The sequence below is a fragment of the Mauremys reevesii genome, linkage group 1, assembly GCF_016161935.1.
Source record: "Mauremys reevesii isolate NIE-2019 linkage group 1, ASM1616193v1, whole genome shotgun sequence".
Classification (NCBI taxonomy): Eukaryota; Metazoa; Chordata; order Testudines; family Geoemydidae; genus Mauremys; species Mauremys reevesii.
Window position 1 is genome coordinate 310429644 of NC_052623.1, and position 16972 is coordinate 310446615.

At 43.3% G+C, this 16972-nt stretch overlaps 1 protein-coding gene across 2 annotated transcripts in view; it reads right to left on the reverse strand.

The window, feature by feature from the left end:
• DOCK4 (dedicator of cytokinesis 4) overlaps window positions 1-16972 on the reverse strand; it is a 394664-nt gene that overhangs the window by 13368 nt on the left and 364324 nt on the right. For both annotated transcript variants that reach the window (XM_039507024.1, XM_039507017.1), the window contains 9 exons: window positions 16428-16594; window positions 15707-15793; window positions 13826-14002; window positions 7628-7711; window positions 5630-5749; window positions 4916-5037; window positions 4492-4612; window positions 3884-3965; window positions 3541-3650 (listed from right to left, as the gene is read on the reverse strand). In XM_039507024.1, the coding sequence (XP_039362958.1) occupies window positions 3541-3650; window positions 3884-3965; window positions 4492-4612; window positions 4916-5037; window positions 5630-5749; window positions 7628-7711; window positions 13826-14002; window positions 15707-15793; window positions 16428-16594 (1070 nt within the window). The remainder of the gene's footprint in view (window positions 1-3540; window positions 3651-3883; window positions 3966-4491; window positions 4613-4915; window positions 5038-5629; window positions 5750-7627; window positions 7712-13825; window positions 14003-15706; window positions 15794-16427; window positions 16595-16972) is intronic.

Sequence of the window (16972 nt, forward strand, 5' to 3'; positions counted from 1 at the left end):
GCCCATGATCCTGACCCATTCCACCCCCTCATCTGTGGCCCCATCCCTCTGTTCACTCCTTTTGACACTCCCCCGCCCCACCCGACTGCGGTTCCCAGACCATAGAAGCTCTATCCCCATGCCACAGCCCCAGGTCCTCAGAGGGGAGTGAGGGCTCCTCCAGTCCTGGGACTGCAGCCAGGGTCTGAGCGCTGGGGCTTCCCGTGCCACCCCATCCTTCTGCTGGGGACCGGGGTCCGGGTGCTGGGGCTTCCCCTGCCCCACCTCACCTGCCTGGCACTTCTGCCAGGGTTGGGGAGCTGGGGCTTTCCCACCTGCCCCACAGATTCTGCCACGGCTCTGAGCTTCTGCTGCCCCATGGCAGATTTCTGCTGGGGCACCCATTTTTCCAGGGCCGCCCAATTGGCCAGGACCCCTGGACATGGGCCCCAGGGGTCCATGGATAATCTGCCACAGCTCACAGACTTATCTCCACAGCTAAAATGATTAATGTCTGACACAACACACAAGACCCATGGGTCCTATGTATGCCTATCACAATAAGTGGTGTACCTCATCCAGTGCAACAAATGCCTCAACAATTATATGGGTGACACCAGACAATCACTTCATTCTTGAATGACCTCACAAAGAAAAATGATAAAAGACAAAAACATCCTACCACCTGTGGGCAAATACTTTTCACAAAGCGATACTCCATATCTGACCTCTCAGTCCTCAGCCTCAAAGGAAATCTGCACAACACCTTCAAAAGTTGAGCTTAGGAACTTAAATTCACAACTCTGGTAAACACTAAAAATCATGGTCACAACAGAGACACTGGGTTTATGGATCATTACAACATTTTGTAACCTACTAACCTTTCTTTTTTCCTATGACTGAGAGGTGTTAATTGCCCACTTCATTTTAAGTAGTTTCTTGCAACATGTGCTAACGTCTCATGTTTAACAATCTGTCTCATCCTGTATTTAGCTGTGACACTTTGGTTACCTTTTCCAGACCTGAAGAAGAGCTCTGTGAAGATTGAAAACTTCTCTCTTCCACCAGCAGAAGTTGCTCCAATAAAAGATATTACCTCACCCACCTTGTTTCTCTTATGTAGGAGAATGACTCCAATCATGGAGCAAATAAGGACTATTGGACTTATTTAGTCCAAAAAAGGACTAAAAAGACAACAAACCAATTATGGGGGCAGGTGTCTATGGAGATTTTCAAGCTAGGTCACCAACAATAGGCATTCACATTCTTCATATGGAGAACAGGTAAGAGAGACAAGGCATCACAACCCATCCAGAGACCAAGCAGCTAGCACTGAAAGGTAGTCTGTAGATGGATAGATGTAATCTTAAGCAGCCACTCAAGTCCAATACTTCTGTGGCTTGGGTCCTACTCAGTCCTTGTAACTTCCTCAAATGTGGTGTGCAGTGTTCTGGTAGCACTGGATTGGAAGAGCAGGCACTTCCCTTTGTGCCTCTTCTTTTTCAGGTTGAAAGACAACAGTATAAATTACTCTTTTCACTTGGTGACAAAGAAATCCAGGGAGTATAGTATGAATGCTCTGATAGAGACCCTGAATGCAAACTAGTGCTAGAATAAAAGTAGTAGGGACTAGTGTCAGCATCCGTATCTAATTTTTATAAAGTGCTAAGGATGTCTCTGTAAGGAGTGTGATGATTTGGCCTTTAAAATCTCTCAAGAGTGAATATGTTTTTCTGATGATAGAGGGTTAGAACGGTATCTTTTGAATATGACCCATTCTTGCTATCCTAGAAGGAAGGGGCTCTGAGAAGGATACCTGCCCCTTTCCTAGAAAAGTTAGACTCCCTTTAAGGACATGAGAGGAAGAGGGGGAATAGTTGAAACTTCCTGCCTTTGAAATATACTTCTTTCCATGAGAAAAGTAATTTTCTACTTACCCTGTCTGGGGACACTGAGGGTAGAGATAGATTGGGAGATTTTCCTGTCAGGTGAGCCTCTGGGAGAGTGGAGATTGGACCTAGCGGCTCCTCACGCTCTCTTGGCGAATCTCTGGTACAGCGGGGAACGGAGGCCACATTCCACTTGGCAAAGCAAGAGTTTACAGGCTGGGAGCAAAAATGGCACAGTGCTTTCTTTATGGCTGACTGAAAAGCCACTTTACATACAGAGTATCTGCAGGTCTTTGCTCTATGCAGCTTTGGCTGCTCTGCCATTCTGAGTTTGGCAGGAAGCTGTCAGTTGAGAGTACTCATTTTGTGGTCCCTGAGAACTGCTTCTCAGCCTGGCTAAGATTAAGTATTTGTTCTGAGATTGTCAGCTATCATGATGATGGGCATGGTATAAAAGCTTATATAGAAAAGAGGAGAATATTTTCTCTTCAAGAACCACCTTAATAGCCAAGAGGTGGAGAGTGAGTGAGAGAGAGGCAGAACTCAATTTTAAGAGAAAGCAGCAAATAATTTCTCAAGAACCAGAACGACTGTTTCATGTTGTCAGAGGCAGAATTTCTGGGGGGGAATCAGAATGGATGTTGTTTGCCACTGTCATAAGGCTCCCTGTCAAAGTGCTTCAGTTTCACCCAGTCTCTGCAATAACGAAGGCCATGCTGTGGAGATAGAATGGACTGGAAGTGCTTTTACATGTATAACAAGGGGAAAAGTACTGGAAAGAAAGTAGGCCCATTAATAAAAAGCATTTAATTAATGAGGATTCAAAACTGGCTGGTACAGAACTCATTTTGTAAGCCTTTTTAATCCACAGAACTAAAAGGACAGGGATATTCCTACATAGGATTCAAAGATGGTGACTTTAAAGTGAAAACTCATTTCTCCTCTCTCTCCTCCCTTCTCACCCCCATGCCAGAAAAAAACGCCTCCCCTTTCCTATTTGTCCCTCCTCTCTAAAATTACATAAGGATTTAGAAATTGCCATATGTGATTGGCTTAGTAGCGTATCTTGGCTTTGACAATGGCCAGTAATTATGATGTTTCAGAGGAAGGAGGATGGAAGCTCACTATGGACAACTGCTATTGTAACAGCCCTTCCACTTTCCTTGCTCCTGACCTCACACAAGAACAGTCACATAATGGCAGGGAGATGGATTATATGACCTTCGCATCTCCCGCTTCTTTGATTATATATCAAAACCAGGTCTAAACTCGGCTGATGGTAATCACAGATTAGATCAATTTAAGCAGATTCACATTTCAATTCTTGCTTCTTCTCTTTAGTATGTACTGTATATTTTACTAATATTACCTATAAATATGCAGACAACCTTTCCTTTTTCTCACTGAATTCATCACATTGCCAGTTCAGAGGAATATCTACCTACCAAAATTAACAACAGTGGGTAGAGGTTGTAGCGGTAGGCAATTATCTGTCCTATCTGAAAACATCTGAACATTACCAAATGAGGAAGTGCCCAAATTTTCTCATACTGTTTTCTCTGATCTATTCTAAAATAAAATGTTCCTGCTGAATTAGAGACAAAGTTAAAGAAGCTTTATTATCATATTCACCAGAGTAAACGTGAATAGATCTCCATAACAAACTGTGTACCTGTGAAGGTTCTGCAGGAATCGGGTAGATGGCACTGCATGGCCTCTCTCTTGGGGACAGGCAAGAATTTTCTCTGGAATGCTTATGTTTGTCAGACAACAAAGGAGAAGCTGGAATATAAAAAAAAACCCCAAAAGATAACTTAATGCACTAAAATGCACTGAAATACTGATCACTTAAATTCTGTGGGCCAATTTCATAACACAGAGATGTCCTATTGTTCCCCTCCCAACAATTCATCTTCCTCTGACAATAAACTGCATTCTGTGTCACACAGGCAATAATTTGAGATTCAGTGGGTTAGTGTATTGAGAGCCATTTAACTCAGTGGACAAGCACTAACCTCTGGCACTGGATGGGGCAGAGCTGGTCACATTCGGTGAAGCGGAATGAGTAGAACTCAAGCTTGAGGTAGATGGACTTGGCTGGAAGTTGATGAGACACTCTTATGATCACATCGTACATACAAGTTTGTAAAATACAAATATACTGCATATGTATTACACAAATGTTTTGCCAAGAGCAGAGTTTTACAATTTATTACATTAATTTTCCAAGAGCTCTAAGCAGCAAACTGATGTAAATAATATGAATATAATTTATTACATTTTGAACTTGCCGCAGTGTTAATGATAATTAGACTGAAAGGTCTGATTAGAGAAAAAAAATGGATTTGTGTTAGATTGTGTAGCTTTAAATAACTTTTCTTACATGCATTTATATCTTCAAATTGGACTGTATAGTTATGTAAATAATAATCATTCTCTATAACTAAAAAGGCTGACAGCACATAGAATATGAAGGTCTGTTTATAAAAAAAACTTTTAACACTCTTTCAATCACAATTCTAAAGTAAATAGAAGATGATAGTGAGTAAATAAATCTAGTGCTTTCTTGTGAGAAAACTCACAATAAGATCGTATTTAGCTTAACTATGGCAATACTTTGTACCTGCATGTTGAAAACTTCGTCGGAGCTTTCTGATTGCCCAGTGATATTGCTGACTTCAGCAGAGGCTTGTGATGACAATGATGAGGATGAATATCTGTTTACAGCTGGGTAACTTAATGGACTGTTACAGGAAAAATAAAAAATTGATGTAGTCAATTCCTATTCCAAGTTTTCCAATTTATTAAACACCAATGGGGAACAAAGAGAAAATAAACACTATCTCATCTCTTATCTCATACACTCTAATTTAGGTTTATTTATTATACTGTGATTTTTATCAGCTATGGATGTCTGCAGATGCCTGTGGACTGATATATTAAGAAGCATATATATGATAAATGACACCACAGAGAAAAACTGTTCTAGTACATCGTATGAAAGTGCCCAAAACTAGAAATTCATGGTAATTTAATCCTTGATTTACCTGCGTCTAGGAATTACCCTGGCACCATCTGGGCTCATAGAAGCAGGCGCTGAATTTCTACATACACGAGGGCTTCCATTTGGGAAGTGAACAGGACTAGCTTGCACACATGCAGAGAATTCCTAATTATTGGTTAAAAAAGGTTAATTAGAATAGGAAAAGCACCATCAAGCATTTATTGACATACCTTTTCAATTTACTATCTGTACATTTTCACTTTGAATCAGGTGCATTAATATCTAAGCAGCTAAAGTATTTTTTCTGCAGTGATGTTCAACATTTTCCTTTGATAAAGTAAAATCAATATTTTTCTTTAAGTCGCAAAGATAATTTCAAAAAGTGAAGAGAAGCTCCAGTGCTACATCAGTGTAATGCAACCAAGCAACCAAAAGATGTCACTATTCATCACTTAGCAGAACTAACAACCATGTTCAAATGAAGCAGTCGCTGCAGCTAAGCTGTGTCCAGGGCTGGCTCTAGGAACCAGCGTTCCAAGCATGTGCTTGGGGCGGCACTTTTCAAGAGGTGGCACTCTGGCCCTTTGGGGGCGGCACTTTTCAAGGGGTGGCACTCCATTTTTGTTTGTTTGTTTTGGAGGCAGCACTCTGCCTCTCCCCTCTCCCCCCCCCCTTTTTTTTTTTGCTTGGGGCGGCAAAAAACCTGGAGCCGGCCCTGGCTGTGTCCTATGTCCTGTCAGTACATCTGCTCACATACCTGTATTCCCAAACTTGACTTCATCACAAAGAACTGATCTACTAGCTTTTTGTGTAAAGGTCTCATATCCTGAGGCACAAACTTCTCATGTACAGCTAATCCGAATTCTAGAATCTGGGCCTTCACAAAAAAAGGGGAGAAAAAAAGACATTTCTTTGTTGTGTTTCAGTTTAATTTTTGCTTTCCATCATTAACCACCATGCTACAATGCTATGAATTCACAGAAATACGTATTTTAGAAGGACCTTGATATTAAACAAGGCCTAAGGCCAAAACCAGGCATCTAGACAAAAATATTTACTTTTCTCCTCTTTGTGCTACTTGACTTTCAGAAACATTTAGCTGGCTTGATACCAATGACTCAGTGTGAATGTGTGAATAAGCAGTTCTAAAAATATGAATGAAGACTTTCCCCAAACAATACTGGGAAGAAAATGTCACTGCATAGAAATGTGAAAGATGATAACTCTGGTAAGGAGCCAGCAGATCTGGGCAGACAACATGGATGTGTGCAAACACAGTTCTTGGAATGCACATCCTGCTGTGACTACAGAGCCCATGTTATTCCACTACCAGGTATCTCCCAAGCAGTGATAATTAATGTGGTGGCTTTATATGAAGGACAAAGATCCACCAGGCTTGAGAGTAATAGCACCAAAACATATCACTTATAATCTTGTTCAGATTTACTTAGATAGATTTAAAATATTGGCTTAGTTAAGTGATGAACCAAATAAACTTTAATGTAAATTAGAATAGTTACATTATGCTGTAATATCTTTGAATGAGAGCATCCAGCGGACATTTTGGGCCAGCATCTCAGTGGGTGTAAATCAGCAGAGCTGCACTGACTTCACCATCACGTGTGAAAATGACCATTTTGTTTCAGGGCAGGTCAACATTAATCTCTGCTTCTGAGGTGTTATGGTGCCTCATGGGAGTTTACCCTTAGATCCCTTGTGCCCCATTCTCTCGTAGGGGCCCTGCTCTCCAGCTGGACTACATCTTCCATGACGCATCATGGCTTTCCCTGCAACTGAGCCACTGCAGTGCATCATGGGAGTCTATGGGGTCAACATGCAGAAACAAAAGATTTCATCTAGGTTTTTCCCAATGAAAAATTCAGCCAAAATTGATTTTTCCTACAGAAAATTTCTATTTTGACAAAAAACAATTTTTTTTATTGGAAAACGTTTTGTTGGATGTTTTTGACCAGCCTAGGAAGTAGGTGTAAAGTTTATCTGGCTTATCACTTAACCAAGTGAATATTTAAAGTTCCTTTTTCACATTTTATTTTACTGGTGAAACAAAGGGGAAAATAAGATATCAAAACAAAAAGTAGACATAGTCATTAATGTCATTTCCAAGCAGATCTCTTCCTTTCAATTAATCACAAACTATGCAGCTCATCTATCTTTATTTTCCATAAATAGTAACTTCTACATTAAGCAATTCAAACCACATAATAAAAACAAATGCAATAGAAAAAAAGGAGAAATACAGTTCAAAGATCAAATAGTGATCCTAAGTTTTTATATAAAGTGCAACCTCTCAGTTCCTTAGCTGCTGTCTATTTTTATTTCCTAGTCAGGCAAGTATTTGTGGAAATTTTTTTTTAACATAATACAAGTTGTATTATTACTACAATATACTTTTTAATCATAGCAGAGTCAGTCTGTCGTAGTGGTAAAATATGTAACAACATGCAAATAAAACAAATATTTGCAAATGCCATCATATGAAAGGACGTTCTGCCTCTTACTGGTCCACGTATTTTTTTTGGAGAGAGGAAAAGAGGATGAAGAGGATCAGAGAGATTAAGTTAACTACAGTTGGAAACCTACTTATAGAGAGTTGCAGGCTATCTGAAAACTTATACAGCAAATACTGAGGGCCACTGAGCAGCTTAACACTGCAATTTCATATCTTATCTGGGCACATATCAATTTCAGCTAGAATACACAGCAGGCTCTCTGCTATGTCTTTTCTCCATTTTACCTGCTCAAGCATCAGCTCTCTCAAGCGTGTGATCTTCTCCCCATCCTCTGGGTGGTTCAAGATATATTCCTTCACAAAGAATGCCTAAGCAGAACATAATCATGGCACAAAGTCACAACAAGTTTGATGAATATGTTTACAACAGCTTTAGGGCGCCATGTTTTTCAAAACAAAACCCCAACCCTTCCCACAGCAGTACAGAATAATAAAATCATGTATCACAGTTTTAGACCCATTTTCATATTTAAAGGTACTGCTGTTCTTTTTTAACAAACTGATATTCAACTTATACACAGAGAGCACCTGCACAAATAAATGGCAGACATTTCTTGGATGAAAAACCTTTAACCAAGGTCCAAGAAGTGAACCGCTTCCATTTGGCCAGGTAGCTCGCTCTGGTGGGAGGCTTTCTGCTGCCCAACAGGGCCTGTTGAACACGGGCCAAGCGCTTCTGCTCCTCCACATTTAACCATGCAGCAGCCAAGCCATCAGGTGCAGCACTGCCAGGTTTGGATGCAGAAGACTGCTGTGGTTTTGGGACAGCAGGTCTGGCCTGACCGGCAGCTGTAACGGAACTGTCACCGAGGGGTATAGCAGTGTGCCGAACCTGTGCTGGTGCGGCCAAGCTAGCGCTATGAGGATCACCTTTGCCCTGTCTTGCTTGATCTTCATGAGGACCCTGTGAATTAACAGCACTGGGGGGAAGGTGTACAACAGAGCCCCCAACCATGAGAGTAGAAAAGTATCCGACAGGGAGCCTCTGTCAATCCCCCGAATTGAGCAGAAAAGGTGGCATTTCCTGTTCTGCCTGGGTGTGAACAGGTGCATCTGGGGAGTCCCCCACCTCTGGAAGTTGATGCTGACCACTTCCAGATGGAGGGTCCACTCGTGGTGAGATGAGAAAGTCCTGCTGAGGCGATCTGCCAAAGCGTTCCTGGCCCCGGTGGGTGGCTACGAGATGAATGTCATGTTGTACGCAGAAGTCCCAGAGCCTGATGGCTTCTTGGCAAAGGGCAGATGATCTGGCTCCACCTTGCTTGTTGATATAGAATATAGCCGCTGTATTGTCTGTCAGGACCTGGACCACCATGCTTTCTATGTGAGATAGGAAGGCTTGGAAGGCCAGGTAAACTGCACCCTGACGTTGATGTGTAGGGAGCGATGGTGACCTTGTGTTCTGAGATCGACCAGGTGGGCTCCCACCACAGGTCTGAGGCATTGGAGATGAGGGTCACTGATGGGGACAGAGCTGCGAAGGGAAATCCTCCAACACTGATGCAGGATTCTGCCACCAAGTGAGCGACGACAGTACAGGTCCAGGATCCTGACCACATGGTCCATGCTGTGTCTGTTGGGGATGTAGACCAACGCCAGCCACACAGAGTCAGAGCCATGTGTGCCGGACTATGTAAGTGCAGGCCGCCATGTGGCACAACAATCGCAGGCACGTGTGAGTGGTGGTGAGAGGGTGGGCTTGCATGCACGAGAGAAGGTCCACCATGGGGAGGAAGGCTCTGGCCTGAGTAGAGTTGAGGACCACTTCAATAAACACTATATGTTGCACTGGAATTAAAGTAGACTTTTTCTCATTCATTAACAGCCCCAAGTCGCGACAGGTGGAGCAAACCAGATCAAGATGCCACTGCATCTGATCCTGGGACCAGCCCTTTATCAGCCAGTTGTCGAGGTACAGGTAAATTTGAACACCCTGGCACCTCAGGTAAGCGGCCACTGGCACTATGCACGTTATCACTACTCTTGGGGCTGACAAGAGACCAAAGGGCAGCGCTGTGAATTGGAAGTGGTGCTGGCCCAGCAAAAACGGAGGAAGTGCCTGTGTCCTGGGAAAATGGAAATGTGGAAATCCTTCAAGTTGAGGACAGTGTACCAGTCCTTCAGATCCAAGTAGGGGGTGATGGAGGCCAGGGAGACCATGTGAAACTTCAACTTCTTGAGAGACTTGTTGAGGCAACACAAGTCCAAAATGGGTCTGAAGTCCCCTTTTGCTTTCGGGATTAGGAACTAGTGGGAGTAGAACCTTTTCCTTTCATCTCCCTGCGCCTCTACCACTGCCAGGTGTAGGAGGTTCTCAACGTCTTGGATGAGAAGTTGCTCATGAGAAGGGTCCATGAAGAGGGACAAGGAAGGGGGGTGGGAGAGACGGTTGGCCACGAACTGCAGGGTGTACCCTGAAGATATTACGTTGTGCACCCAACGGTCCGAGGTCAGCCGTGACCAGGCCAACCGGAAGGGGCACAGATGGTTGAGGAAAGAGTGGGAGGGTGTATCTTGGGAACTGACTGAGGCACTGTCCTCGAGCACACCCTCAAAATGACTTCTTCTGGCCTCCTTGGCCCCTGGAAGGGCCAGGCTGAGCAGACAAACGGGAAAACAAAGTGTAATGCCGCTTAGACCCCTTGTCTCTATCCTTTCTCCTGTAGGTGCCCAGCCGGAGAGTCCCCCAGGACCTAGACTGGAGAGGTGGTGGGCCAAACAGCTTCCTGGTCTGTGGGTATGAAGGCCCAAGGAGTGGAGGGTGGCATAAGAACATAAGAACAGCCATACCGGGTCAGACCAAAGGTCCATCTAGCCCAGTATCTGTCTACCGACAGTGGCCAATGCCAGGTGCCCCAGAGGGAGTGAACCTAACAGGCAATGATCAAGTGATCTCTCTCCTGCCATCCATCTCCATCCCCTGACAAACAGAGGCTAGAGACACCATTCTTTACCTATCCTGGCGAATAGCCATTTATGGACTTAACCACCATGAATTTATCCAGTTTTCTTTTAAAAACTGTTATAGTCCTAGCCTTCACAACCTCCTCAGGTTAGGAGTTCTACAAGTTGACTGTGCGCTGCGTGAAGAAGAACTTCCTTTTATTTGTTTTAAACCTGCTGCCTATTAATTTCATTTGGTGACCCCTAGTTCTTGTATTATGGGAATAAGTAAATAACTTTTCCTTATCCACTTTCTCAACATCACTCATGATTTTATATACCTCTATCATATCCCCCCTTAGTCTCCTCTTTTCCAAACTGAAGAGTCCTAGCCTCTTTAATCTTTCCTCATATGGGACCCTCTCCAAACCCCTAATCATTTTAGTTGTCCTTTTCTGAACCTTTTCTAGTGCTAGAATATCTTTTTTGAGGTAAGGAGACCACATCTGTACACAGTATTCAAGATGTGGGCGTACCATGGATTTATATAAGGGCAATAATATACTCAGTCTTATTCTCTATCCCCTTTTTAATGATTCCTAACATCCTGTTTGCTTTTTGGACCGCCTCTGCACACTGCGTGGACATCTTCAGAGAACTATCCACGATGACTCCAAGATCTTTTTCCTGACTTGTTGTAGCTAAATTAGCCCCCATCATATTGTATGTATAGTTGGGGTTATTTTTTCCAATGTGCATTACTTTACATTTATCCACATTAAATTTCATTTGCCATTTTGTTGCCCAATCACTTAGTTTTGTGAGATCTTTTTGAAGTTCTTCACAATCTCCTTTGGTCTTAACTATCTTGAGTACTTTAGTATCATCTGCAAACTTTGCCACCTCACTGTTTACCCCTTTCTCCAGATCATTTATGAATAAATTGAATAGGATTGGTCTAAGACTGACCCTTGGGGAACACTACTAGTTAACCCTCTCCATTCTGAGAATTTACCATTAATTCCTACCCTTTGTTCCCTGTCTTTTAACCAGTTCTCAATCCATGAAAGGACCTTCCCTTTTATCCCATGACAGCTTAGGGAGTCTTTAAGGCCGTGAAGCCTTGCGTCTGTGAACATGGAGAAGAGCCCTGCCCCCTCAAATTGGAGTCCTGAATAGTGACCTGCATCTCCTGGGATAACCCGGAGAACTGCAGCCAGGAGCTGCACCTCATGACCACCACTGAGGCGACCACCCTGGCCTGTGAGTCCGTAGTGTCCCAGGCCATCTGGAGGACCCTTCTCGCCACCGCTGTGCCTTTTCCACCAAAGCAGCGAACTCCTGGAGTTGGTCCTGTGGAAAGGTCTCCTTGAATTTGCTGTTAAAATTGTACCTGCCTAAAAAGGCCTGGTGGTTAGACACCGAAAATTGCAGGCTGGCAGACGAATAAACTTTTCTCCCAAACAAGTCCAGTCTCTTGGCATCTTTGTTTTTTGGCGTGCCACTGACTTGGCCCTGCCTATCCCTTTCATTAACAGCAGACATGACCAGTGATGCTGGTGGAGGGTGCATGTACAAATATTCAAACCCTTTTGCAGGGATGTAATACTTCTTTTCCACCTTCTCAGAAATAGGTGGAATGGAAGAGGGGGTCTGCCACAGTGATTTGGCGATCTTAAGGACCCCTGGGTGGACAGGCACTGGAGGAGGATATAACATTAAAGAGGTCGTTGGACTCCTCCGCGAATTCACTTTTTAAGTTCAAATTGGTAGCCACCCTTTTAAGAAGGGCCTGGAGTTCCTGGAAGTCGTCGGGGAGGGACCTGCCACTACTTCGTCCAGAGACAACGACGATTGCACTGCCGGGGGAGGGGCGAGTTCACCTTCCCTCTCTGGGGATGGCTCCTTGGGTGTTGGAGCCTGCTGCGCTGGTGGGAATATGGGATGGGCATTATGGGCACATCCCATGGGTTCCAGCATGGCCATTGAGCGGGACACTGTCCCTGCTGCCATGCCGTAGCTGCAGATGCCGCACTGGTCTTGTGGGTCAGCAGTGAATCACCCCTCCTCGGCAAGGGGCTGAACTCCTGGTCTGACTCTGACCACTGCCCTTCCAGCGACCAGGCCTGAGTTTGCTGACTGACCCTGATCGGTGACTGGTGAGACGAAAGCAAGGACTGGTGCCGGCCTGACAAACAGTACCAGGGAGATTGAGACTGGTGTCATGATAGGGAGCAATCCCACCTCGGGTGGGGACCGACATCTAGGAGACCGTCTAGTCGAAGGTGACCTGCGCTGCAGTGATCTTTGGTGGGAAGCTCACTGGTACCATGGGTACAGGGACCGGTGCCTCGACTCCAGTGTCTCATGCCTCTGAGAAAGGGAGAGAGTGGTGCTGGGGTCCTAGGCTGCGGAGATGGGGACCGAGGATGCTCCACTGCTGTATGCGGCGGGTCCATGACTGGCTTGCCCTTAGATGCTGGGGTCTTAGCTAAGTCTGGTGCCTGGCGCGGCAACAGCAGTACCAGATGGCCTGCTTGTTCTTTAGCCCCTGGGGCCGCTTCGGCCAACGAGTGACCTAGGAGAAGCCGGGATCCCCTGCCGCTCCCAGGAGTCTGAGGCAGATCCCTGGCCAGGATAGGGGGTCCGACCGCAGCGGTACCCCCGGGAAGCCTCAGTACAGGCACTTGACTTGACATAGGTCCTTTGCTCTAAGCCCCTTTCCCCTCTGATGCTGGGGGGCTCTTCTTCTTTTGCTGCTTCTTAGGCACCAGCGAGGGGGAAATGGTGCTGAACGGAGCCCGGTGCTGGCAGTGCACTCCATACCGATATTGAGGTACTCGGTGTGGGGTCCGAGCGGGAGGGCTCTGACACAGGACAAAGCGCGGCCTCCAGGAGGAGGGCCCTCAAGCAGATATCCTGCTCCTTTTGGGTTCTATGACAAAAGATTTTACAGATTCTGCACTTGTCCTTTCTATGGGACTCCCCCAAGCACTTCAAACAGCTCTCATGGAGGTCACTAATAGGCATCGGCCTGTTGCATGACAAGCGTGGTTTGAAACTGGGGTAACAGGGCATGCCCTGCTCTGGGGCGACATCCCAGCAGAGACTCTAACTACCAAACTAACCTGACACTTAACTTAATAGCTAACTAAGTACTTACAAATTATATACAAAGAAGATAGACAATGGGCTAACCACTAACATTCTTGCAATGCAAGACAAGATGCTCTGACCAACCATCCCAGGTGGTAAGAAGGAAGTGAGAGGGTGTAGGGCCAGCAGCTCCTAATATACCATGACATGGGCACGACACTCAAGGGGGTGTCATAGCAGACCCTTTGATATTTATTTTAGTATAGGTGATTATGTATAATGAAGTGTCTATTAGTACTATTTGCACCCATTATATATAATACCATCTGTATGTTTTTATACAGAGCAAGAGTTAGACAGAAAGAGCTTAAAATTAGTAAAACTATGCATGAAACAGATAATACAATAGATCTGTAATATATATTTTATATATAAACTGCTTACCTCTTGGTACCTAGCAACTCCACCATTAACTGCTGCATCTATGACCCCATTCAGACACATTGTGAGTGGGTTTATATTCTGCATCTGTCGGGTCTGACACTGACTAATCAGAGTTCTCAGCTGCTGGTTCTTATTTTCCAGCACTTCAATAGCATTCTCAAGGGGACTCATTTCCACCTGGGGGGGGAAAAATCACCAAGAACATGCTTAATTCTCAAATATTTAACAGATAATTTATTAAAGGCTGTTTTTGCTGAATTCTAGACTCTAAATAAGGTTATTCTATATTACTAATTTCTCCTATATTTGTAGATAATTCCTACATGTTTGGGTTGCCTTGTGAGATATGAGGTCAAAGACAGAATGACTTTAACCACACAAGCTAGGACCAAATTCCACCAGCAAATCATATTATCTGACTCTGCAAGGCTGGTGAGCACCTCCTGCAAAATACTGAGCCCTTTAACTCCTGGTGAAATTAACAAGGCACTCATTATCAGGCCCGGAGTGATACAAATTTCTGTGCCTTACTAAAGGGTCAGAGGAGTTTCCCTAGCTGCTAATATATACTGCAAGAAGACTGAAAGGCAGAAGAAAGTTTACAATTCAGTAGCTAGAGTAGAGAATAGACTGTTCTATGGCCTCTATAGTTGTCATCATTTACCAAATGTTACCACGCAATGGTATTTGAGACAAGGCAATTATGTGCTATGCTAAGCATAGAGGAAACTGTAGTATTTCAGATATAATTGTTGGCAAAAACTGACTGTAATGGTGATAAAGGTACCTAAGGGAGGGTCTCCTGTTATTTTGGGGTGATGTTTTTCATGCAAAATATTGGGCTGTGCAGTATTGATCTCGGACTTTATGTTTATTGGAGCAGCAGCCACAGTACCAATCAGCTAACAGATTTTCTCTTGCTTTACACAGAATTGTGTGTCATTTGATTTGTATTAAATTGAGTAGCTGTTTTTCAGTTGGGACTATACCAGAAGGATGACAGAAAGACTGACAAACAAAATAAAAAAGAGAGAAAAGAGTAGATTTTTTCAAGGAAATAATTTGTACAGCAGTAACCGTGCGCTGAATGGGGACTAATTTCCCATTAGTATTGGACTGTCTTCTTTGGCAAAAGGGAGAATATTGGCATGTGCCAACCTTCTGGGCCTGAAACTTGCCAGGTTAGCTAGAGAACTTTAAACAAGAAGGATTATTTTTCGGAATATATTTTGAATGTATTAGAGAAGTTTCCCTGAAATTTAACTATGAAGAAAAACAATAAATTACAAGCTGTTCATAATGGGCTGCTACTTTAGACCTTGATCTTACAATGAGCTTCACGTAGGCAGGTTTCTGTGCCCATGCAGAGACCCAGTGACTTTAACAGGACTCCATGCAGAGAGAGGGATCCACCCCCCATCACTTATGGAAGAACGGGGGCCCTGAGAATGATTACCTTTCAAGTACACCAAAGACATGTTAGGCCATAAATATTCTAAGCACTGAACACTGTCATACCAGGTTCTAAGAAAATAACTTGCTGACATTAAGTGTCACCTCTGACTATATTTTTCTTCTTTTTTTTTTGGCTTGAACTGTTTGAATCAATCACAATGACGGTTGGTGGTTCCTACCCGTGCTATTCAGTTATTTATGGGAACTAGATACCATAGAAGGATTTAAAAATCATTTATTAGCTTTATTCAGCATAAAAAGCAGGCTGAGATGGATTCCTGCCACTAGCAACTCTAGATATTACTAATAAATCTTTAAATCTGGTTTATTACATGCTGTACATATAAAGAAGTAACCTAGTTGCTAACCCAGTATCCAAAATGAACTCAGAAGCAAGAGTCTATTAACAGATCTCTTCATACTCACTACTTCACGTTTTTCCACTTCGAACCAGCGGGATATCCCAGGCAAACTCTGCACTAAGATCAATGTTGTTCTTTCCACCCAGAGACTCTGCAAAATACAAAAGCAAATTATTTTGTGTGTTGTTCTTTTGGAGACACGCGATCTAGAATGCACATTGCTTTTGCCATCTTGCCCTATTTTCTGTGGTTTTGTGAAATCTTCTGCAGTTTTTTTTTTAACTGATGGATTTCTTCATTCTTGTGATATTGCATGACAGAAATGTGGTAATAGCCAAATCTGCTCAAATGACCACCCAAAAGTGTACAATATTCAATCTTCTCCTTTACTGTCTAGGACTGACTATTAATTTCTGTTGATCTCACGAGTGGAAGATACTGTTTTTAATAATATCCTGGTCTGTTCTCTAAATGGACTACAGATGAAAGCTACTCAAAACCTAATCAGTTGGGAAAAAGGACAGTTTCTAGTTTTTGTAAGTAGGGGGCTTCTCACGCTTTCTCACTCTCACGCATTCAGGTATGTAGGGCAAGTGACAATCTTGCCTTATGTCTTCCTTATTTTAATTAAAATCAGAAGAGTATGGAAATGACACTTGATTTACCATTATTTGCACGGTCCATTTAATTTACTCTTATCTACTTCATTCAGCACATAACTATAAACTATCTTATGAACAATGTTATACAGCACCAGTAGCACAGGAAACTATACAGTACTGTACCTTGAATTCATTCTCCTTGTCTTTGGTCCCTTTGTGGAATGGCCTGTCATATCGGAATCTCCAGATGTGATTCACTTTATAAAAACTCTTGATGTTATCTGGGATACCCTCTCTCTGCAGGACCTCCTGGCTTTCAGGAATTGGTGTCACTGCATAGATCTGCAGATCTATGTGTAAAAAGTTAAGGGCCAAACTAGCTTGTTACCAGCAAAACAAGCAGGCTGATTCCTGAAGCTTGAAGGAATAAAAATTCTGAAAGTTCACATCCTTAAGCTTCCAGACCATTAACTTCTTTTAACAAGTCACATTTACCTCTAAAATGCAGCTATCTAGTATATGGAAATTAAAATATTTAACAATGGATACTCCTTCAGATTTCACCCATAGCCTATGATGCCATGCTCTGTAAATCAAGAACTAGAAGTATTGCAACTTAAACTGACAAACTAGTTCTCCAAGTCTGAAAGTTCTGCAAAATAATTTAAATGAAATCAAAATGTTTAACCAGTGATCTCCTATCAAGGATTTTTAAACAAAGAAACAAA